The 24,060-nt window shown below is 38.1% G+C and overlaps 2 protein-coding genes across 5 annotated transcripts in view; one reads left to right on the top strand and one right to left on the bottom strand.

Annotated features, from left to right (window-relative positions):
- Window positions 1-563: 563 nt before the first annotated feature.
- On the bottom strand, window positions 564-14,049 carry GOLT1B (golgi transport 1B). Its single transcript, XM_024203259.2, has 5 exons — window positions 13,910-14,049; window positions 9,187-9,278; window positions 6,412-6,590; window positions 2,900-2,981; window positions 564-1,226 (listed from the first exon to the last, which is right to left on the bottom strand). Exons 1-5 carry the CDS (start codon window positions 13,932-13,934, stop codon window positions 1,188-1,190), a joined length of 417 nt encoding a protein of 138 aa, XP_024059027.1. The 5' UTR covers window positions 13,935-14,049; the 3' UTR covers window positions 564-1,187.
- A 194-nt stretch (window positions 14,050-14,243) lies between these two features.
- RECQL (RecQ like helicase) overlaps window positions 14,244-24,060 on the top strand; it is a 32,612-nt gene continuing 22,795 nt past the window's right edge. Inside the window, exons 1-8 of one of the 4 annotated variants that reach the window (XM_024203254.3) lie at window positions 15,797-16,066; window positions 16,677-16,744; window positions 17,616-17,691; window positions 19,165-19,362; window positions 20,465-20,644; window positions 21,442-21,548; window positions 22,534-22,732; window positions 23,737-23,903. In XM_024203254.3, coding sequence (XP_024059022.2) covers window positions 17,676-17,691; window positions 19,165-19,362; window positions 20,465-20,644; window positions 21,442-21,548; window positions 22,534-22,732; window positions 23,737-23,903 — 867 coding nt within the window. In that variant the 5' untranslated portion in view covers window positions 15,797-16,066; window positions 16,677-16,744; window positions 17,616-17,675. Of the gene's footprint in view, window positions 14,277-15,796; window positions 16,071-16,676; window positions 16,745-17,615; window positions 17,692-19,164; window positions 19,363-20,464; window positions 20,645-21,441; window positions 21,549-22,533; window positions 22,733-23,736; window positions 23,904-24,060 lie in introns of those variants that run through there. The other 3 variants (XM_026652257.2, XM_024203255.3, XM_024203253.3) reach the window with 3 other exon arrangements.

The following is a 24,060-nucleotide window of genomic DNA, read 5'->3' as shown; positions in this document are numbered from 1 at the left end:
TGCTCTATAGATGCTAATTGCTTTCATGATTGACGGGATAAATAATTTAAAAATGACTGAAATCAAGCAGCAATTAAGTCATATAAATAGACACTCAGACTGGCATTTGTTTTTCAGTTAAATTTGTTAAATTCAATTTTCCAGAAACTCTCACACACAGAGTTTAAAGGTTTCATTTTATTACTGTAAAAAATAAGATTTGTAACTTGTAGTCCTATGGCAAAAAGAAGCGAGGGCTTCCAACTATTTAAAAACATGTTTCATATTTGAGTAGGGTATATTTCACAGGGTTTGTGTAAAACCAAATGTATCATTTCATGAACTAAACAGGATATGCAAAAGTTTATTCAGTGACAAAGAGCTACATCCTCATCTTGATGTGCACAGGTAACATGAGTCAAGAAGAAAAAAAATCCAAAGGAGTGTAAGTCAGTTTCAAGAGTTCCCAGCTAAACTGTACAACTTCGGAACCAATTGCATTTTTAGACTGAAGTTAGTAAAGATTGACCTTTTGCATATTCCAAAACTGAAGGCAAATCCAACTTACATTTGGCTATGAAACATGAAGATAACAATGAAGTTTTATTTTAGCCACATATTTACAAAAAATGTTTACAGTAGAAGTGTAGAGGGGTTTCCTTTGTTATTACATATACTTAAAAATGATTATCCATCTTAACTTTCATGCAAGAAAGACATCTTTTGTTAAACAACAGGTAATATTTTTTGCCCCCCGCACCTCCTCTTTTTTTTTTGGATGTGGCAGGTGGTGGGTTGGGTAGGTAGGAGGGGAATGCCTTAAAAATAAAGACCTGTTCACTCTACCAAACCTTCAAAATAAGGAGGTAAAGTACAGGCACCGTTAGTTCCATGAGGGTTCATTATGTTTAGCATATTTTCCAAAAACATTAAAAACAGTCTTGAACAGTTGTAGCATGGGTTATCCCATGACTTTCACCTCTTCGGTTTACTTCCCAAATTCTTCGAATAGCTTGTCTCAGAAGCATGCTTGCTGAGCTTCTTGTCTAATGATGTATTTTGTAGACTATACATTTTAAATTAAACTTTTATATAAAGAATGTTACAAGCTTTTCCTTTGTTCACAATTTAATCTTTGTGCTGAATATTCTTCAAAAGCTTTATAAATAATACAATAAATTTAGAACCAGCCTTCTGCCCACTTGTCATTATACCATGTTGTTGCTTTCTCCAGCTTTATCTACAAGCTGTAGGAGAGAAGAGACAAAAAAAAAATTCTTTAAGTTACTTGCACGTTTATGCATGTACATTCAAAATGCTATCTCAGAAATATAAATTGGTACTTGTGCGCATTTAGTAGGTGACTGAAAATGATTATAGTCAAATAGTACTCACCAAGGTCTCATGAGATTTATAAATTTGTAAACATCAAAAATACCTTACATTGCAATTTGTGTTTCTGCATGATATGTTTTTCATGGATATTAATGGTGCAACATGAAAATGCAACAGAATGAAAACATAAATTAGAAGAATGCAGGTAACACTGCTAGCTTAATGGCCAAAATAAAATAAAATAATTAACTAAAAGAAAAAAATATCAGCCACTCATGCATTAACAGACCAAATAAGATATTTCAACTGACCATTACTGTGGATTCTCTTCTGAGCCTACGTAGGCTTTGAATAAAACATTAACAATTATCTTTTTAAACAGGATTTAACCCCATTAAGATCAATTTATATATCTAGGTAAGATCAATTGCTGAGTGGAACATTCAATTGATCATGGAGCATGAGCCAGACCTTGGCCTGGGACTGTTAGACTACAACATTCAAACAGATGAACTTGAACTTTAAAATGAATCAATCTTTGCAAACTGGACTTTGTATGTCTTAATTGTACAGCTTCTGAATTTTACAATGTATGTATTAAATGGTAGCTTTCAAGACTAAGGTTAAAACACTTACAATTACAAATTTCCAAATACAAAGAGACATATGCACAGTACAAATCCTAGGTTATCCTCTCTCTGGTGCTATTTGCCTCTCTCCTATTCCCTGGTTATTTCGTTAAAAGAATGGCAAATGTGAAAAACACAGATCTCAGTAAATGGCAAAACTTATCCCAAGCATAGTGGACCCGAATAAGTATTAATTAGATAAATGATTATGTATCACATGAAAGTTTATGGATCAGTTTTCACTTTACCATATAGTACAAAATAATACATCTAGTCTATTTCCTTATTATACCTACATTAACATCGACAAGGCTCTACTTCCAGCCATCAACATGCTACATCACGATTGTTCTTCTGGCATTATGAATTAGCCCAATGAATTATACACACAGATCTCATTCATCTCATTACTAATACGGTACCAAAGGACCTACACAAAGGATGCTGGTGCCTAGAGACAGTTACTAGGCATATTCTTGACTCACCTTGAAGGTCTATGCTAGTCTGAAAGAGAGCAATTTGAAATTACTCTGGGGCTTTTTTATGTTTAACTTACGCAAAATTAAGTAGATCAAACATAAAAACCTAAGTCAGAATTAAAACCGCTCCTAATTTTATTTTTGACCCAGTGGTGCACACGAATAATGGAGTCTCAGATCATTGGCATTTGTAACATGTATATGTAATTCAAAACTTGAATATAATGATGCAGGGATAATCAGCTATAAGTGTCTCTACTTTAGAGACTTCAGTGGAAATTCGTTTTATTTTAATCTCTTCTTTAGGATTGAATATGACTCGTATGGTGCAAGAACTGTACAAAATGCATACACAGTAACCATTTATTGTTCTATGACTATGTGCATAGTATTTCTGCATTATTATTTGCTAAATCTACAACCACCATGGATTGAACAAAAAGGTTCAAACTTAATTTTAAGTAGATGAATACTTACCGAGCTTATACCAGGTAAATTCAAGAGATATCCAAGGACTGGCACTCTTCTAATAAAACCAACCACCACAGGAAAGAAACCCCTTTAAACAAAAAGATTCTGAAGTTACGTAGGTCCAACATGACGTGATATTATTCTCACATATTAGACTGGATGAAGGAATGAGTTATTTGAAATGAGATTGCATTAAAAAAATTACTTGTAGCTTTTTAGTAGAAAATAAGTTCTGACATATATATATGGGATCTACTAATTCAGGAGGGGAGGGAGAGAAAGAAGTGGCAGGAAAAAATACAATATTCAAAAGCTCCCCCCGCCCCTTTTAAAATGTTTTGAAAATCTCACCCGATAGAGGTAGGATTTTATAAAGTACCTAAGTGAGTTAGGAGCACATTGAGGGTCACTAGGGCCAGCAATCCTAACAATTGGAGTACTTTTGAAAATCCCACCAATATTTAGTAGAAATAAAATACATTTCACCAGTTATTTTATGCCCAAATATAGGATTAAATTATTTCAGAAGCTGACACTATAGTACATTATGACAGATGCATGGGCTGATTTGATGTTTTAATGGGAAAGAAATTCTCACAATGTTTAAAGTTTTGGGAAACTTACTGAGTAACCTGGGACTCCCATTGCAGATTACCAAAACTGGCAATTTAACAAGCAAATAATTACAAAAACAAAGGCTGTACCATTAAAATACCATCTGTTCACTTGTTTTGACAAGTTTCTTTAATCTATTTGATAGTTTATAGTATATCATTAATGTAGTGCAAATGCATTTTATAAAGTAATGAAGGCCTCAGTACAGCAGTCATTTATTAGACATATGCTGAGAAGTAGGAGTAGAGCTGTTTGAATAAATTCTCAGATATACAGATTAGCTATGTGAGAACTTGTGAGGTTCTACTGTAATTCCAATGGAGACTACTAAAGCAAATTTTAAAAAGTTTACGTAAAAAACTATGCATTTGGCCAGTTATTTCCTGTGGTTTTTTTTTTTTATTTTGACATGTTAGACTGATGTGTGGAAGAGAGCTTATTCTTCCTATTTGATTCTGCAGGAGACACACCTATTTTTTGATACTGTACTGTGTTACGGAAGTCTGCATGATATAACAAATGCAGCACCATAGTGGAGATGGGCTAAAAAATAGGAACCACTTGTTTTACAACAAATTTTAGATTTACCAAGTGTCAAGAAAAGAGTTAAATTAAAGATAAGTGGTTTTATGAGCCAAAGTCTTTTAGGTTTGAAAGTAAGACTATGAGAGCTCTTTAATGTCTCTTAGTTAATAAATAATCTAATTGTTCTGCTTTAAAAGATTGTGGTAGGACTCTGTGTGCATTGACTTTAGCCAGCCACTTCATTTCTTTGGAGATTGTTCTTTCATATATATTAGACTTCTGTCACACAGCAAGCACTGTTGAGGCATGAAGTGCCACCACGGACAACATTTCAGATTTTTTTTACAATGTACTTTGCTGCTTTTAAAGCTTTCAAGTGTTACCAAAGCAATTTTTCTTGCTTCAAAGTGGCTGATTAGAGATGCAAATAGCACATTCAAATAAACCATTTTAATACACTCAGTGAAATAATTCACATTATTAATAAGGCTATGATTTAGTCATGGTATTTTTAGTAAAAGTCATGGACAGGTCACGGGCAATAAACTGTCCAGGGCTGCGGCTGCTCTGGCCGGGGAATGCTGCCCGGGGCTGCGGATTGCGGCTGCTCTGGCTGGCTGGTCAGGCAGCAGTGCTGAGGCCAGCGGACTGCGGCTGCACCGGTTAGCCAGGGACCACTGCCAGGGTCACAGAATCTGTGACAGACACGGAACCGTAATTATGATTCCCTAAAGATGCGATGAGGTACATATCAACATGTGCTTTTACAACTTTAAAACAAAATTTAAGAGTCAATTTACAAGTGACTAAAGCAAAACTGCCTCTTTGTTAACATACCAATTACTGTACCAATTACTGAAGGAAGTCTTAGATCAATGCATAACCATTTGCAAAACATTTGTGGTAATACTTTGCAAGTTAAGGATGAAATAACTTGGACCAACAAAAACAAGGAAGATCTAAGGATGGGACTTTTTAAAGCATTCTGCTTTTGACATAACTCACCTCCCACTGAAGTCAACAATAAAAATTCCATTGACTTCAGGAGGAGCAAAGGCAGGTCAATATTGAGCGCTTTTGAAATTCCCAACTTAAGTGTTTAAATATAGGACTATATATCCAACTTTAGTGAGTTAAAGATATTATGATCCAAATCACATTTCCTTTGACTTCCACAGCAACTGCATTAATTTTCACCTGCCACTGCAGCACCATGGAAAAAGCTTTAGTGGCTACTATACTGGAGTCATGAGTCTGTTAAATAGTTCTCAGAGTAGCAGCCATGTTAGTCTGTATCCGCAAAAAGAACAGGAGTACTTGTGGCACCTTAGAGACTAACAAATTTATTAGAGCATAAGCTTTCATGGGCTACAGCCCACTTCTTCGGATCAGAACTATTTAAAAAAAGAACAGGAGTACTTGTGGCACCTTAGAGACTAACAAATTTATTAGAGCAAAAGCTTTCGTGGGCTACAGCCCACTTCTTCGGATGCATGCTCTAATAAATTTGTTAGTCTCTAAGGTGCCACAAGTACTCCTGTTCTTTTTTTTAAAATAGTTCTGATTTCATCAGAAGTTCAGGGTTAAGTTCAAAAAGGTCTATAGTGTCATCTATGTGACATTTTCCTCTTTCCCTCCCCAAAGGATGCGGATTTCAGCAAGTCAGAAGTGATATGAAGAAAAATGATGAATGGCTTCTTATGGGAATGCTAGGCACAAGTATGAAACTTACTATATATGAATAATGATTTTTCAGATTTACATAACTCACTTTTGTTAACCATATAACAAAATGTTGCTCCATTTTAAGTGATTATGCTAGCCATAAGCATTATGAGACGTAAGGTGATTGGATAATGAAAACAAATCTGTTTTAGTTTGTTTCTCATACACTAGCACAATACCAAGGTTGCAAACACCAGAAGGAAATGTTAAATAAAATTTGGGTTTTTTTCAAAAGAACATCGTGTTTCTTCAGATTTAAGCTAGGTTTTTACTGGGGGTGGTGGTAAGTTAGACAAAGTCCACATTTTAGGCCCAAAGGATATTTTGGTTCTTTAAAAAAATCCTTGCTTGATTGGGGGGTGGGAAGAGTGTGAAATTGTCAAGTGCAATTTTTCACACATATGAAACAATGTAACAAATATCAAATGGATTTAGGCAATGTTGATTTTAAAAGTATCAAGCTAGTACATATCAAGTTCCAGGTTGTTACAAATACAAATTAACGATCTGTATAAATTATAAAGTGTGCTTAGAGATGAAATTTCAGTTTAGCAACTGTTGTGGAAGTAGTGAATGCTGCCAAATTAGCAAAAACATTTCCTCCTAATAACAAAAAGATACCAATGAAGAACCCCATTTTAAACAAGTCTTACCTGAATAAAAGGAAAAATCCATACATTTCAAGGATCATTCCTATCAAGGGCCAACCAATGAGAACTATAAGCACACCACCCAAGAAAAAGACTGTTGCTTTCATTTTGTGTTTTTGGAAGAAGAATCTAAATGTTCTTTCTAAACCAATAACAAAAGCCAAGCCAGCCACAAATAAAACCTGAAAGAGACAGAGACAAATCCAATAATGAATGAGAGAATATATTCCAAATGAATTTAGAGTTTTACAAATGTTTAATAACCATTCTACAAAGCTGGAAACATTATGATGTGGAAGTATTCATCTCAACCCCTTGTCCGTCACTGTTTGTAAATTAGATACACATAGGGTGACCAGACAGCAAATGTGAAAACTCGGGACGGGGGTAATAGGAGCCTATATAAGAAAAAGACCCCAAAATCAGGACTGTCCCTATAAAATTGGGACATCTGGTCACCCTAGATACACAAATCATCTACATTACAAATATAACCATGCCAGGAGTCTCTATGACGACAGTTATCTCCAAAAATTAAGGCATGTATTTTGTAATGTAGACATGGACCCTAATCGTGTCCCTGGCCAAGGTTGTCTAATAACTTCTGGTGTACACAAGCCTTAGTAAGTGGCAGGTCATATCTTGCTCTACCTTGGCAGTGTTTCTTTAAGACACTGACTCACCATCCATACATAACTAAATACATAACTTGTATTTAGCTGTTATGGATCAACATAATGCATGATGTTTATAGATATTTAAGCATATTCATTATAACATAATGGGAAGAATTGAAGATAAAGTATCAGTCTTGATGCTCCTTGTTTTTCCACTACATCTCAGCTTTGATAATAGTTTATCAGTCTATCACTGTTGCAGAATAAATGCTACTCACTCTGTTTGACCAAGTAGTACCACTGACAATAGTTGACGCTCGGCCATCAGTATCTAATTATCTTTCTCTAATCACAACTGCCACCTGCCAGTCTGAGAACTAACCCTACTAGCTAGAGTGAAATATACTTGTGCTGCAAAACCCTCAAAGCCACACCAACTACATTTTAAAGGAATAAGACACATGTACTAGGTCACTTTTACTCTTCTACTCTCTTGTTGCATCTTTTTCTCTTCCTGGTATCACTCCACTTTTTTCCTTTCCTGTAAGGATAGTGTATCTTTTCTTGTGTTGTCTTCAGTTCTGTTTGCTCTTTACTTTCTCTCTAGCTCCCACTTTATATCACTTTCCCTACACTGAGTTATTTACCTCCTGCCCTATATTTATGGTTTTTCCTTTTGTATCCCAAATATTTATTTTATGTATGTTTTGCCATATACAAATTCTCTTTCTTGATACTTTGGAGGGGAGGGGCTTCTGCAATTATACCCACCTCCAAGTATCTATTTTGGGACTTTCATTCAGTGAACAGCTTCCACATTTGCCCTGCTGTCCCTAGCTTCCACAAGCAGTAGCAACAGAGTGAAGATGACTTAACCCCTGCTGCCCACAGGGTTCTGAATAGCAACAATTGAAAAACGACAATCCTCTAGTTAGTTTTCATCTCCTGTAGATGGGCAAAGCTGTGAACAGCAGCGAAAGCACTGGAACTGTCAGATTTAGAAAGGCAACATCACATCAGTTAACTTTCCCACATGAACTGAATATAATCTATTACAAAAGCAAGAAATTTAATTTTTTAAGTGAAAACTTGAAACTGCAGAGGATGAAGGCACTGACTAGTAAAAGTTCCTACTCACCACAGACAAGAGGTGTTTTTTTTCAATTTATTATTAGCAGTTTTCACTTAATTATACTTTCCTACCTCAGAAAAGTGTTAAGAGGCTAAATTTGTTAGTGTTTACAAAATATTAGAGTTCTTAGATGGAAATAAATATGCAAATTCTATTAAGTTACCTTACATACAAGACTGTAAAAAAGGTGTCAGAGGGTATGTCTACACAGCATAGAAAATCCTGCGGCTGACCTGTGCTAGCAGACTCAGACTGCAGCCCGAGCCCGGAAGTCTACACAGCAATGAAACAGCCCTGCAGCCGAGCCCTGTGAGCCTGAGTTCCGGGACCCTCCCACTCCACAAGGTCCTACAGCCTATGCTCCAGTCCCAGCCCGGAAATCTACACAGCAATGAAACAGCCCCACAGACCAGCCATGGGTTTTTCTTTGCTGTGTAGACCTACCCATGACAGTCAATCTGAGAAGTCTAATGTATAGAATCAGTGGCACAAGCAGCTGCAGCACAAGTTTCTTCACTGTGGCTGACTCAAGTCTGACTCAGTGGTACCATCTTTAGAGTGATTGGGGGATTGGCTTAACTTTCAGAGTCAGTGGAAGTTTAGCACATAAGGCATTGAACATAATCTCTCTTTTATACCAGATTCTGTTTTATTCAGTATAGCAGATTTAGATTATATCTCAGGAAAAGCTTCCTAACTGTAAGAACAGTAGGACAATGGAACAGACTCCCTTGGGAGGTCATGGAAGCTCCTTCACTGGAGGTTTTCAAAAGGAGGCTGGATAGCCATTTGTCTTGAATGATTTAGTCACAACAAATTCTGCATCTTGGTAGTGGTTAGACTAGATGACCCTTGTCCATTCTAAACCTAGGGTTCTATGATTCTATTTTCCAAGGCTCAGTTTCCATTTGATAATAAAAAAATCTCAAAGGGGAACATTTAATACAAATGGATCATGTACTTAAAATACTCTACCCTTCCATGTCGAAACTATGTGTATAAACTAAAATGTGAACAGCAAACACTTACATTTCCAATAGCCAAAAGTGCTTTGTCAAAAAAGAGAATCATTCCAAAGAAAAGGAAAAACACACCAAAGCCCGTTAATCCCATTCCAATCTCTGCAATACACAAAAAAAAAAAAAAGGTAAAAAAGGTTAGTAAAAAAGTAGCACCAATGCATACAAATGTAAGAAAATTTATTTCACAAATTAAGAGTTGACATGAATAGGCTGCAGAAATTAATGTAAAATGTGGAAACATTTAGTTCCTATCTTGATGTGGGGGGGCGGGGAGGGGGGGAGGGAGTTATGGCCATAGCGAATTCTACCTATTTAAATTGTTATGAGCATGGAAAATAAAATAGGGTCCTGCTTCAAGAAGTTTTCAGATAGTTCATTTTAAAGCTTCCTATTTGTCATAAATGTTGTGATTTTAACTACCTGAGACTTCTCTGATGATATGATCTATAAGTAGTAAGTGTATGAAATGTACTGTATATTGTGCAATACATCACTAAATTAGAAGTTACATATTGAAATAGAGTTCAGCATATAAGCACGATTGTGCATGTGTACATCTGAGTTCTGTAGATGAAAATAAACACAGCTTTATCATTGATTTTGAGTGACTTGTTAGTAAATCAAAGTTTGAGTTTTTAAAATTATAGTTCATTAGACATGTTAGATTAAACTGCAAGATAAGTATCAGTAGGGATGCCTGAAGAGCAAACCTACAAGATTCTTCTCTGCAACAGTGATCAAGATCAAAACACAAAGGGCTGCAAGTTTAGGCCTCATCTAGACTGAGGTTTCTGTGAAGTTCTCCTACATCTGGCTTAAACAGCAGCAAAGCGTCACCAGTCCTAGCACTAGTGTAAACCAGGCGACAATGTTTTAATCACAATGGATATGTCTACACGCAATTAGACACCTGCAGCTGGCCTGTGCCAGCTGACTCACTTGGGCTAAGGGGCTGTTTAACTGCAGCATGGAGGTTCCTGCTCAGACTGAAGCCTGAGCTCTGGGGCCCTCCCACCTAGCAGGGTCCTAGAGACCAGGCTCCAGCCCAAGCATCTACACTGCAATTACAACAGCCCCTTAGCCCAAGCCCCATCAGCCTGCATCAACAGGCACATTCCAGTAGCAAGTTTTTAATTGCAGCATAGACATACCCAGTGTCATCTTATCTTGGTCAGACAGCACAGGGGTAAAACCACTGGTAGCTTATATATTCTAGCACTTCCATTTACTAGCAATAGTAGAAGATTTCACAACTCTGTGTAGCTATATCTACTCTGGTAGCCTTTAACGTCATTACTTTTGTGAGCTCATCTCTCAATATTGTTTAACACCATTTGATATCCAAATTATATTTCCGTGGACTGACTTGTAACAGTACATATTTTTAAAATTTGCTTTAATTTTCATTTTGATTGCAAACAGATTCAAGATCTAATTAAATTTACACTACTATTACAAGGACAAGATTATTACTTTAGATGTTCTGTTAAAAGATACTGTAAAAATCCACTCCCTAATCTGACATTCAAAAAGTATACACCCATATTTCACTGTAAACTTAAATATATCAAATATCAATTACTGACTGAGGACTATAATTGGAATCTGTCCTCTTCCCCAACTCCATTCACACTAGCAAAGGGAAACATCATGGATGTCCTTATCAATTTGAATTCTGAAAAGGAGATGAAGAATCAACCACCACCAGGAAGCAGGTCTTGAAAGACGTACCAGACCACCTGTTAGCCGTAGGACTAAATATACTAGTCACAGGCTGATAAGAGATGAATTCCAGAACATACTGCACAAGATGCAGTGACAACACCTTGGTGAGAAGAACAGACCAACCCTCAACAGCCGTTGCAATTACTATCATTTTTTGTTTTTTAAGTAGATCGGAAGCAGGAAGCCTGCCAAACAATCAGTGGGACTACAGCACGATCATGGTGCTAAAGGAGCACTCAAGGAAGACGAGGCCCTTGTGGTGAAGCTAAATGAATTCTTTGCACCGGTTTTCACTGCAAAGGATGTGAGGGAGGATTCCCACACCTGAGCTATTTTTTTTTAGTTGACAAATCTGAGGAACTGTCCCAAATTGAGGTGATCAACAGAGTTGGTTTTTGAACAAATTAATAAATTAAACAGTAATAAATTGCCAGGACCAGATGATATTCACCCAAGAGTTGTGCAATTTCATATCTGAGTGCCTTCAGAACTACTAACTGTGGTATGTAACCTATGGCTTAAATCAGCCTCTGAGCCAGATGACAAGGAAGACAGCCGGTGGAAGGCCAATTTTAAAAAAGTAACAGAGGGTCCAATCCAGGCAATTACAGGCCAGTAAGCCTGTCATTTTAATACCCAGCAAATTGTTTGAAACTACAGCAAAGAACAGAATTATCAGACACATAGATGAACATGATATGTTGGGGAAGAGTCAACACAGTTTTTGAAAAGGAAAATCAGGCCTCACCAATCTATTAGAACTCTTTGAGGGTGTCAAGAAACACGTGAACAAGGGTGCTCAAGAAGATAGTGTGTCAAAGGCTTTCTGAAAGTCTGAGTCTAAGGTCCCTCACCAAAGGCTCTTAAGCAAAGTAGGCAGTCATGGGATAAGAGGGAAGGTCTTGCCATGGATCAATAACTGGTTAAAAGATAGGAAATAAAGGGTAGGAATAAATGGTCAATTTTCACAGTGGAGATGGGTAAATAGCAGGTTCCCCAAGGATCTGTACTGGGACCAGTGCTATTCAACATATTCATAAATGATCTGGAAAAAGGAATAAGCATTGAGGTGTCAAGGTTTACAGATGAGACAAAATTAGTTAAGATAGTTAAGTCCAAAGCAAACTGCAAAGAGTTACAAAGGGATCTCACAAAACTGGGTGACTGGGTAACAAAATGGCAGAGAAAACTCAATGTTGATAAGTGAAAAGTAATGCACATTGGAAAACGTAATCCCAACTATACATACAAAATGATGGGGTCTGCATTAGCTTCCTTGAGTCATAATAGATCTTGGAATCATTGTGAATAGTTCTGTGAAAACATCTGTTCAGTGTGTAGAAGCAGTCAAAAAAGATAATGTTAGGAACAATTAGGAAAGGGATAGATAATAAAATGGAAAATATCATAATGTGACTATATAAATCCATAGTAAGACCATAACTTGAATACTGAGTGCAGTTCTGGTCACTCCATCTCTAAAAAGATATATTTGAATTGGAAAAAGTACAGAGAAGGGCAACAGAAAGGATTAGGGGTATAAAACAGCTTCCATATGAGAAGAGATTGAAAAGATTGGAAATGTTCAGCTTTGAAAAGAAATGACTATGGTGGATATGACAGTGGTCTATAAAATCATGAATAATGTGGAGAGAGTGAATAAAGAAGTGTTATTTACCCCTTCACATAACACAAGAACCAGGGGTCACTCAATTAAATTAATAGGCAGCAGGTTTAAACAAACATAAGGATGTACTTCACACAACGCATAGTCATCATGTGGAACTAGTTGCCAGGGGATATTGTGAAAGGCAAAAACTTTAACTGGGCTCAAAAAAGAATAAGATAAATTCATGGAGAATAGCTCCATCAGCAGCTATTAGCAGCAATGGTCAGGGATGCAATCTCATGCTCTGGGTGTCCCTCAGCCTCTGAGTGCCAGACATTGGGACTGGACGACAGAGGATGGATCACTTGATTACCTTGTTCTGTTCATTCCCTTTGAAGCATCTGTCATTGGCCACAGTTGGAAAGCAGGATACTGGGTTAGATGGACCATTGATCTGACCCCCTATGGCCGTTTGGATGGTCTTACACCATTCTGGCAATTAAGGAGGTCTTAAAGTGGGCATAAATTACATTTATACACACTTTAAAGGCTTTTTACACTGCCAAAGCAGAGCCTTAATGTAAAGAAAATCTGGCCCTCTGCCTTCTGTTTTTAGTAGATTCTGGTTTTGTTATCAAGATTGCGTCATGACATGCAGTTTGTTGGCTTATCAGATGTGTGCTACTTGTATAATTTTACTTGGGATGTTTGCAGTTCACTCCAGAAGTCGGAACACAGCACAATTTTAATTTTGTTGCTTATAAACCTACCAGTTTTATTAAAGGATACACTATCAATTAGATACACTTCCTCAAAATTCAGTCTTCCAAATGGTGAGTATGGCTGGGACAACTTTTCCTTTTTGAATTAGAAGGTAACTAACGCAGGGCTGGCTCGCCGAACGGAGGCGTTTGAAAACACACTGTAAATAGTTACACATTGAGCTCCCCAGACCCCTCACTACCAGGGCTGCTCGGACTTCAGTCCGTGTTTGGCGCATGAAGCTCGTCCGAGAGATCCCGGGTATTGCAGAGGCCTCCCGGCGCACGTGTCCAGCGGGAGGGGAGGACGGCCAGCCGGAGACAAGTGGAAACGACCCTGGAGCCGGCAAGGCCCTTCCCCCGCCCACAACAAGGGTGAAGGGGATTTCCCCCCTTCACCTGCGAACAGGAAGCGGGAGGAGAGCGCGGCGCAGACCCCGGCTCCCGGAACAAAGGGGCAGCGGCCAGGCGCGCTCGGGATCACCCCCGAGGTGGACGCCGCCCGGGGAAGCGGCGTCAGGATCGTGCCGCTCAAGACCCCCCCCGCCCGGAGCTCCCCGACAGAGCCCCCCCCCCGCCAGCGCCCCAGGAGCCCCCGCCCGGAGCCCCAGCCGCAGGGCCGGGCGGACGCTTACTCTGGGTGTCGGTGAGGGAGATCATGGTGGCGGCGAGGCCGGTGGCGGCGGCGGCAGCAGCAGGGAACTAGGGAGGGGGGAGGTGGCTGGAACCGGCGGCAGAAGCGGCCGCCACGTCTTCCGGAAACACGCAGCCCCCCGCTCCCCTCTCCCCGGCACCGCCCATTGGCGGAAGTCGGGCCAATCAACGCCTACTTTGTTCGCTTCCCTCGCGGTACGGGGGCTCAGCCGGACCAATCCTAGCGGGGCGCGCTCTGTGACTGGCCGGGAGAGGCCGGCGCCGGCTGCGGAAGTTGCGGCGGGCTGGGAAAGGGAGGGAAGAGCGCGAGCGGGCGGGAAACCGAGGCGTCGCTGCTGAGAGTGAGAGGTGAGTGCGGCGGCTGCAGGCGGGGTGGGGGCTTAGGGCGGCCGGGCTGAGCCTAGCGCGTGGGAAGGGCCGGGGTGAGTTCACGTGGGGATGGGATAGGAGGAGTAGGGGCGGCGGTATCAGCCCATCCCTTCCCACGTGCACCACGCGGGGCGGAAGCAGGGGAAGGAAGGGTAAAGGGAGCGGTAGAGATGTAGGGGCAGGGCGGGGTATCATATGTGGGGCAAGAGCTATTCAGTGACTGACTAAAACAGAAGCTGAGGAAATTCCCTCTCAGCGCCCCCTCCCCAAGCATAGAGGTTTAGGGCTAGAAGGAATCACTGTGCTCATCTAGTCTGACCTGTGTAACACAGGCTCTGACTTTCAGTTTTCCCCAGGGGTTTTCCAACCCCGCTCTGCCCAAAGGCCATGCCCCACACTCCACTCCTTCCCCGAAGGCTCCACCCCACCCTGCCTCTTCCTGCCCCCACCCCAACCCCACCACCTGAAGCTCCACCCCTGGTCCTCCCCCTCCTGTCAGTGCCTCCTGACCACTGGCAGACAGCTGATGGGGGAAGGGAGGGTGTGTGCTACTATTTTTTTTTCCTGTGGGTGCTCCAGCCCTCTGAGCACCCACTGAGTCGGTGCCTATACTGTGTAACATAGAACCATAGGACTTCCCTGGATTAATACCTTTTTTTGGTGGTCTTTAAAGTGATGTGAATGTCCAATATGCAAAAACACCCCCACCACTTAATTGCTAAATAACAATTCACTACCTCCAGCTTCAGTAAATTCTCAGCTGGGTTGGATAGGCATTGTCCACCTAGTCCTCACCTTCCCTTTTTTGTGGCTTGCTATACGCTCTGTCTGCTGTTGGCTTTAGCCATCCCTCTCCTAAGGAAATTCACCAATGAATCACTACATGAGCATTCTGGTACAGTTTGCCAGATGCACATTTTCCATATAAACATCCTCTACTCAGCTGAATCATCTTCTGTCTATACTTAGCCTATTTGAGATGTTCAGCTGCCTCTCTCTACAGGGTGGAGCATGTAATTTAACACTTTCCTTCTCTTTTAAAAAAATTCTTTATCCTTGGACATGGTCATTAAATCTCTTGACATGATGATATTCCTGCACTTGCCATACTCCTCTTATTTGCTGTTGACTGATACTTATGTTGAGTTAGTTTTAAGTACAGTAGAACCTCAGAGTTATGAATACCTTGGGAATGGAGGTTGTTCATAACTCTGAAATGTTCGTAACTCTAAGCAAAATGTCATAGCTGTTCTTTTAAAAGTTTACAACTGAACAGTTTATTAGAAAAAAATGCTACTTTCCTTTTATTTTTTTGTAGTTTACATTTAATTTTGTACTGTATTGGCTTTTTTTTTTTTTTTTTTTTTTTTTTTTTTTTTTTTTTGTTGGTCTCTGCTGCTGTCTGATTATGTACTTCCAGTTCCAAATGAGGTGTCTGGTTGACTGGTCAGTTCATAACTCTGAGGTTCTTCTGTATGCTTTTTAACTTTTGCGAGCTTGGGATTTTTTTCCTGTGCGTTTTAATGAGATTCTGAACATCTCATCTCGCTTTTTTGTTGTTGAATTATCTAACGCAGCTTGATAAGCCACAGCTTGCTTGTGAAGCTAACCTTGCTTTAGTTTATCTAACTTTAAGCTTTTTGCAGTGCTTTACTAACATCATGGTTCTTTTTAGAGTTTGACTCTTCTGAGGTTTTATTTTGGAAACTGGATGGCAAGTGAGATACAGAGCTTGTCACCTCTAGACTGCTGGCTTGAATCCATGCAAGGTTGGTAAGTGAAACCAGTCACTATCTGAAGATTGTTCAGTGGCCTATGTGAAATGAGTCAGTAGCCTTTGTTCAGTTCCTTAGTGTCTGCATTAGAGAAAAAGCAACTAATAATTGGTGCACTCGTTGGCAGCGTCAGCACAGAGAGGCCAAGGACTGAATCATTATGAGCACTGAACTTTCTCTCATAGAGGTGGATGCTCAGTTTAATGTTGGCAGGGCATTTGTAGGGATGCTTGCATTGCCACCTGCTCATTCTATTCCTGTCCTTTGGATAAATTAGGTACTTCAGTCTACAGAGCTGCCAGCCTGGTAACTTTACTAAGGACTAAATTCACTTGCATAAAAAATTAAGGGAGGTTATCCCATTAATGCTGTCAATTTCAGATTCATGAACTTGTGATCAGATATAGTAGATTCTGAACAGTGCCACCTGTCCTATATAGTAGATAGCTTAATCTTGCCAAATATTTTCTGAAATTATTTCTATGCAATAATCTGATTCTGTCCACGGCAGAGCTCCTTTCAGTTATTCTGACTCCATATTCTGACAAAACAAAGTATTTTAGCTGGATCTATTATTTGTTCCATTCATCGGTAATGTTTTTAGGCAGTGACAATAGAAGTCTGCTGGGGGATTTTTCCTTTTCCTGTCCCCAAATCAGTGTTCCTATTGAGGTAATGAAGGATGTCTTATTTTTATGTTTTGTTTAATTTTGTATTACTTTCTTACTGTAATACAGTGAAGATATACTGAAATACAAAGAATATCATTCACAAATATTTATTAACTTAATATATTGAAGAGTTTTTTGCTGCTGTTCTAACTCCTATAGAATAACAAACAAAATCCCATAAGTCCTATCATGGTGGTTCAATGCTTTTTAGCAGGTCACTATGTAATTAATTCTGATATTCTTATAGTTGCATTTATGAATAGTCAGCTCTCTGTTTTGTTGTGCTAAAGCATGTGACTACGTTTTTATAGCATGCTCCAATTCCTATTAATGGGGATGACAGACTTCCACTGACTTCTGTGGGACTTGACTCAGGACCCAAATTGGCAGAACACTTACCTTGAAAGTCTGGCAGTGTGCTAGGGATTCTGTCATTGACCTCTCCCTGTGAATTAATTTATTTAAGTTAACATCAGTGTGTTTTTGTTGAGGGAAATGTGTGATGCCCTCTAGTGGGGATTGTGAATACTGACAGGATCTGAGAAATTAGTACAAAACTGGATCGGTATTTAGCAAACATTGGAATTACAGGCATATAATTTAATGTAATATATTCAGTGTGATTTTACAAGAAAGTACTAAATGATGTCTAGTTAATAAGCTTGGCTGTTTTGTTATTAATACCATGGAAATTATGGAGGGTCTCTTGGTCGTTTCCCTGCCAGAGGAGGATTGCTCTATAGGATATATTTGTATAATGCTTTGTCCTGTGTAGCTTGAAGATATATCAGCTTATGGAATTTCCCCCATTTCTTTACTACAGTCTAATGTATTTATAGAGATTTTTAATAAAATATTTTAATTTTTTTTAGCGAGAATTGCTTGCTTAAGCAACATTTATTAATAAAGGACGGGTCCTTTCAACTTTGAAGATGACAACCATTTCAGGTAAGCCAAAATTAGGATGGTAACTGTTCATTCCAGCACCGTTTAACCGGTTTCATCAGATTTGTTAGAAAACTCAGTTTTCATTGCTTGTTATCTCAACTGTATGCGTTTTCTTCAGGTTGAAAATTATTTTAATTGCTATAATTTTTTAAATCACGTTTTCCTCCATATTTCATTTTGGACATTTTTTTTTCATTTCTGTAGCTATACACACACAAGTTTGTAAAAGCTTTCCTGGTTTCTAACAATTTCAAAGTGGTTTTAATTTTTTTTTTTTAAAGGCATATTTCACAGGCCACTAGTCTGTAACATGAACTCGTTCCTTAGGGTATTTTGGAAGGAAAACCTCCATGGTTTGTTCTGTTTCCAGAAAATCTGCAACGAGGATTTTTGATACACAGACTTACTGTAGCTGCAGTGCATGAGAACTATTATGGTTGCTATTTTTGGATCAAAGCATAACATTTTTGAAAAAATATGTTGGTGTAGTTTTATCTGATGGGACTGTAAACTGTCTCAGAAATATTGCTACATTCATCTAAATAATGCATGATCTAATTTAGTCCATTAAATGGAAAATGCAATGAAGCCACATACTGAAACACTTGACTTCAATTCACACTAGTGTGCTTAATCACAGAGAAGCAAATTTATATCTTAGGCTGTACTCCTAAAAAGCTGTGACTTCTGTGCTGTGCTCGCAAACCTATGCAGAATTCATGCTCTGCAGATCTTCTGCTTCTAGACCTGAGGAGGGACATATCAGGACACAGGGTAGAGTTGGGAGCGTGGTCTATATATTTTAGCACATTCCCCTATCTTCCCCTGCTTCCATCCGCAGTTCACTTTCCTCTGCTGGCATTAATGTTGTTCCTGATATGAAGACTTTTCACTGTGCAGCTGCACAGAGCTTGTGCACTCAATTTGGAATATTTGCAAGTAGCATGTTAATGCTATTTTCACGGTGCTAACATGCATCCCTGTCTACTAAAAGTGGTCAAGGCCAAATTTGACTATAGGATCACAAGATGAAAATGATCTTCTTATATCACACTGGTCCCATCAGTCCTTGAAATCTATGAATCTGAGTCCATTCCTGTGCCAAGGTGGATATAGTCTCTCAGAAGTTACACTATGACATGATTTTTCTACAACAACCAAAGTAATCATCCATCATTACAGTGTGGCAGACTTCTCCTAAGCTGCAGCAAAGAAGAGTACAGTTGTGGTTTATTAATATATTTATATGGCATTTTACACCTTTAGAGTGCCTTATGAATATTAAATATTTCAAGTTCCGCAACAGTCCTGTCAAGGTGCTAAGAGAGTACTTGCTCCATTTTTCCAGACACTCTTGATTGTAGATTGGATTGCTGTCAACCACAGGATGCAAAATGTCTAATGTGATTTGAAGTTGTAATTAGCAAAATATACATGTTACAATGTTGTATTTTTTTCCCTCTCTCACTTCAGTGCTAAAGGAGGAGCTGGTTTCCACTGATAGTGAGCTGCAGGCAGTAGAGATCCAGATTCAGGAACTTCTGGAAAGACAACAGGAGCTTATTCATAAGAAGACGGTGTTAAAGAATAAAATAAAACAATTTTCAGAAGATTCAGAGGCTGGGGAAAGTGAAGAAACTGAAACCTCAGCTGAGGCCTGGAACAAACAAGGTTTACAAAATCAAATTCAATTATTATCATCTTTACCATTTAATGTGAAGAGTGTACCAAGAATTATCAATGTTGATGAGATAATGAAAGTTAGAATATGGTATTTTGGCCCACCTGTGTTTCACGAGGAGTTGCTTTTTGATTTTCATACGGATAATTTTATTATTGTACCATTCCCTTTTGCCAAGAAGTTTTTGTTGTTGTCTTGGTTGGTTGGTTGGTTGGTTTGCCGTACGTTTTAATAGAGTGAAGCTTCTATTTGCTTGCTCAGATATTCCTGAATCCTGAAGTGGGCTCTGCTGGGCAGATTCTTCTAGGAATTGATTTTCATCAGTTTTCTCCTTTGCTTGTTGTGGAATCATAATTTGGGAACTTGAAGTTACTAACTAGAATATAAAGTTAAATTTTCTTTTGGTGGTGGGGGTATCTGTTAAGTATCCTGGGACAAATTCTGCCCCCAGCTCTACCAAATAATCCATTGTAGTCTTTGAGCTTGTCTGGTATAATGAAGGCAATTTTGGTCAGGTAAATAAACTCTGGCTCTGCTTGGCCATAAAAGAAAAAAAAATATTCCTCCTTGTATATTTTCTCTGGATTTGCTTGTTTCTCTGCCTTGTACTTTGAGGAACACTGGTTTAAGAGAACCCTGAAAAATAACTAAAGGATCAGGTACAGTTGTAGGGCCTAATCCTGTAAACATTGAGTACCAGACATAATGCTTTTTTCCATTTACATTCATTGGACTAATATTATGAATTAAGGATTAGCATTTTAGAGTACTTTGTGGTATGCCTGCTTTTTTTGAGCATTAATACACATTACAGGATGATTAGATCCTTAAGCCTGGCAACATATTGTGTTTATATTTTCAAAGGATCTGCAAAATGTTTTCATGCAAGTTATAGACTTATGCACACTATTCCTCAGTTTACACGTGCAAATCTTATGGGTGCTGTTTTTCAAGTCTTTTGAAAATTTGGCCTGATGTGACATCACATTACTTTTAGTAAAAAATGCTTCTATATTTTAATTGGCTTTCCTTTTTATGTTTTAGATGTTCTAACTTATAAAATGTATTTTTACTGCTTGCTCCTTTTTACAGACTTCCCATGGTGTGAGAAGATCAAAGCTGCACTTCGTAATAGCTTTAAACTCCAGAAGTTTAGGTCTCTGCAGCTTGAAACAATAAATGCTACAATGGCAGGAAAGGATATATTTCTTGTCATGCCTACTGGAGGTGGAAAGAGTTTGTGCTATCAGTTACCTGCAGTATGTTCTGAAGGTATATGAGAATAAATGTCGTGTACCAATAAATAGATTTCAGTTTTCTTTTTTGTCTGATTAGTTGTAGAGATGTAATGCTATATTTTGTTACTGTAAATAAAATAGTCTAATGCTAAGTATTATTTGGAATAAGGAACATAATTCCCAATAATGGGAAGAAAGAGCAACAATTTTGAGACAAAAACTTATCTTAGAAATATATTTCTACTAGTTTTCTGTATTTCACTTTAAAGGGACACTGTCGGCTTAAAAACATAGGCACAGATCTTCCAAGCACTTGTTCTAAACAAATTTCTTTGTCTAGATTCCTAACAACATCTTTAGCTAATTAAAAGTGAGATATTTTAAAAATCAATTTTTACCTCACTAAATTTGCTCTGTTTTTCTTGAATTTCAGTTTGTACAATGTAAATCATTGAAGCCAGTTTAGCTTGTTTTTGTCAGTTTCACTTTCTTAGTGCTAAAGTGCTTTGATTTCAGATATTGCAGAGGAATGTGTTTTAACAACAATTGCTTTATTGGGATATTTATTTTTTCTTAATTGTGAAACCATTTTTATTGGCCTTGGATTTAAAAAAAGCAAATTTTTACAAAAGGGGCCAACTTGTTGCTTAGCATTGTTTAATCCCCTTTATATGGCCACTGTATACCCAACCTCCTTTGGTTAGATATATTAGTTCTTATGTTGTGCTTTTGTTTTTTGCAATTGAGTAATTTGTTTCAATTCAGTCTGCAGTGAGAAATCATATGAGCTAAATATTTTAGATAAGTAAGATGAATGATTATTTGTTTCAGGTTTCACACTTGTGATCTGTCCTTTGATCTCACTTATGGAAGATCAGCTAATGGTTTTAGAACAGCTGGGAATTTCTGCAGCTTTATTAAATGCTTCAAGCAGTAAGGTATGTTTAACTGCCATGCGACATTGTTACCTTTTATTCATGTTGTTTATGAACATTATGTGGATATTCTTATTGACTAGCTCAGTTTTGCATGATTGTAATGAAAATTTATAAGCCAAAGGACATCTTCCTGCCAATCCTTACCATGATGATATTAATCTAAATCAAATATATTGCAATCCTATTTAAAACCAATAAAACAAGCCAAAATCTTACATGAAGTGAATAGAATTTTGTGGGACTGCATTAGTGACATAAAAATATTTTGCAGTTATGCACATTTTTGATACTAAAGTGTTTTTTCTTTGGCCATACCTCTCAAATTTCTGGATTTAAAAGAAGATGGACATTACTGTGTTACTTAGTAATATGTTTAGTAATGTAGACTCGTATACATGGAATCAAGTCTCTTGTTTCTGGGTATAAGCTGACTGCCACAAAGGGCAGAAAGGATTTTTTCCCCAGTTATATGGCATTATGGAAATGGCTAGCTGCATTTTGTGTGTGGGTGTGTAGTTTTTTGGTAACTACCATCAGATAGTAGCCACTTTCAGAGGCAGGGTACTGGACCTAATGAATTAATGGCTTGATGTGGTCTAACAAATTTCAAAAATGAATGTCTCCAAAAATCCAATAATAAAGATTACAGTCTGGGATATTTGTTTTGCGTAAGGAATTTTTTCTCAAAACGTAGCAGCAGAGATGTGGGTGGCACCTGATATTTTACAAAGAAAATAAAGACCCTAAATAATACAGTATAAATATTCAGAGTATATTTGCATCCTTTTTCTAAAATAATGCTAATATTTATTTGTTTTTAAAATATAATCACTTTATGTGTATCTACATAAATCACCTGCAAAGTCCTATGCTGGGTGTAGCAGTGTGTTTTGTGCATTGAACCACAATTTATTCTAGAACTAAGGAACAGGAGTATGATATTCTGGTTTGTCCATTTCCAGCTTCCTTCTTTGTTTTTTAACAGGAACATGTAAAGTGGGTTCACAATGAAATGCTGGATAAGAATTCGCAGCTAAAACTCATTTATGTTACTCCAGAGAAGATTGCAAAAAGCAAAATGTTTATGTCAAAATTGGAGAAAGCTTATCAAGCAGGGAGACTCACTCGTATTGCTGTGGACGAGGTTCATTGTTGTAGTCAATGGGGACATGACTTCAGGCCTGGTATGCCCATCCAGAAATACGTATGCAAAGTTATTCAAGCATGCATAAATGAGGAGTTAAGCTTGAAATGAGGGGAAATGTTTTCCTTTTGATAGTGAAGTCTATGCATGATACACGACACAGAAAATACTTGTACGTTGGCTCAAAGATTTTTAATTTCATTCGGTACCATTCACAAATAATTTATGGCCTTGTCTAAAGGCTCGAGTTCATTTAAGTCAGGGACATTTAACTATGGGTTACATTGGCAGTTTTCCAGGGGACTGTGAGTTGCACCTTATTTGCATAAAGTGGAACAGATTGTGGCTGTCATCTCTAATATAGATGTGCTTCCTGTGGAAAATACAAGTCTGTGTAACTCTCTTCATGGTGCTTAATACCTCTGTATTGAAGGTGAAAATACAATAGCTACACGGTGGAATTTCATGGAATGCACTTTAGTCACCTCTATTGTAATTTACAAGAAGAAAAATTGTGCAGCATTTTGGTCTCGTGTCTTGTCCGCTGCATAAAACTAGTATTTATCAATGCTGTTTCTCAGCCTATGAAAGAACTTGTGATTCAAGGTACAGATGACTACAGTATCATCTACTAAACTTTTTCTGGACTTTTCTTTTCTTTTAAATTTCTTACTAAAGAAAGTCTTGCTTACAAATTACACATAATGGGCTTTATCTCTTTTTGCTGATGACAGCAATTGTTTGTTAGAATTGACACAAATCAAAATATAAAATATGAATGTTTTAGATTTTTTTAATGTTAGTTTTGTTTTCTAATTCTCTTAACTTGAATACATTTTAATAAACAGTACATTCTGAATTTAGGTAAAAATCTATTACAAGGCCAGTCACTCCACTATGTCAATATGGCATTGCCTGCTGATCACTTCATTTGGATTTGTAAATTAGTTCTGTTATTACTTGTTAACTTGCTGCAGATTTGATGTATTAATATATCACTGGTGGTGTAAGAAACCAAATCTTTTTTCCCTTATTCTTATTTAGACTACAAGTCACTTGGTATCTTAAAACGACAATTTCCCAATGCTCCATTGATTGGGTTGACTGCAACTGCAACAAGTCATGTTCTGAAGGATGCTCAGAAAATTTTGTGTGTTCAGAAATGCATTACCTTTACTGCATCTTTCAATCGGCCCAATCTTTACTATGAGGTATGTATTGACTTCATTTGATTTGAAGTAGTGCCTATGAGCCCGTGTTATGGACCATGACACCGTTGTGCTAGGTGCTGTACAAATACAGAACAATCAGTATGTTACGCCTTCTGGAAGACAGAATTTCATTCTATAGTTCTGGGGCAGAATGAGG

This window comes from Terrapene carolina, unplaced genomic scaffold (assembly GCF_002925995.2).
Source record: "Terrapene carolina triunguis isolate 2854851 unplaced genomic scaffold, T_m_triunguis-2.0 Scaffold112, whole genome shotgun sequence".
In the NCBI taxonomy this organism is placed as follows: domain Eukaryota; kingdom Metazoa; phylum Chordata; order Testudines; family Emydidae; genus Terrapene; species Terrapene triunguis.
This window is presented reverse-complemented; position numbering and strand designations above follow the sequence as displayed.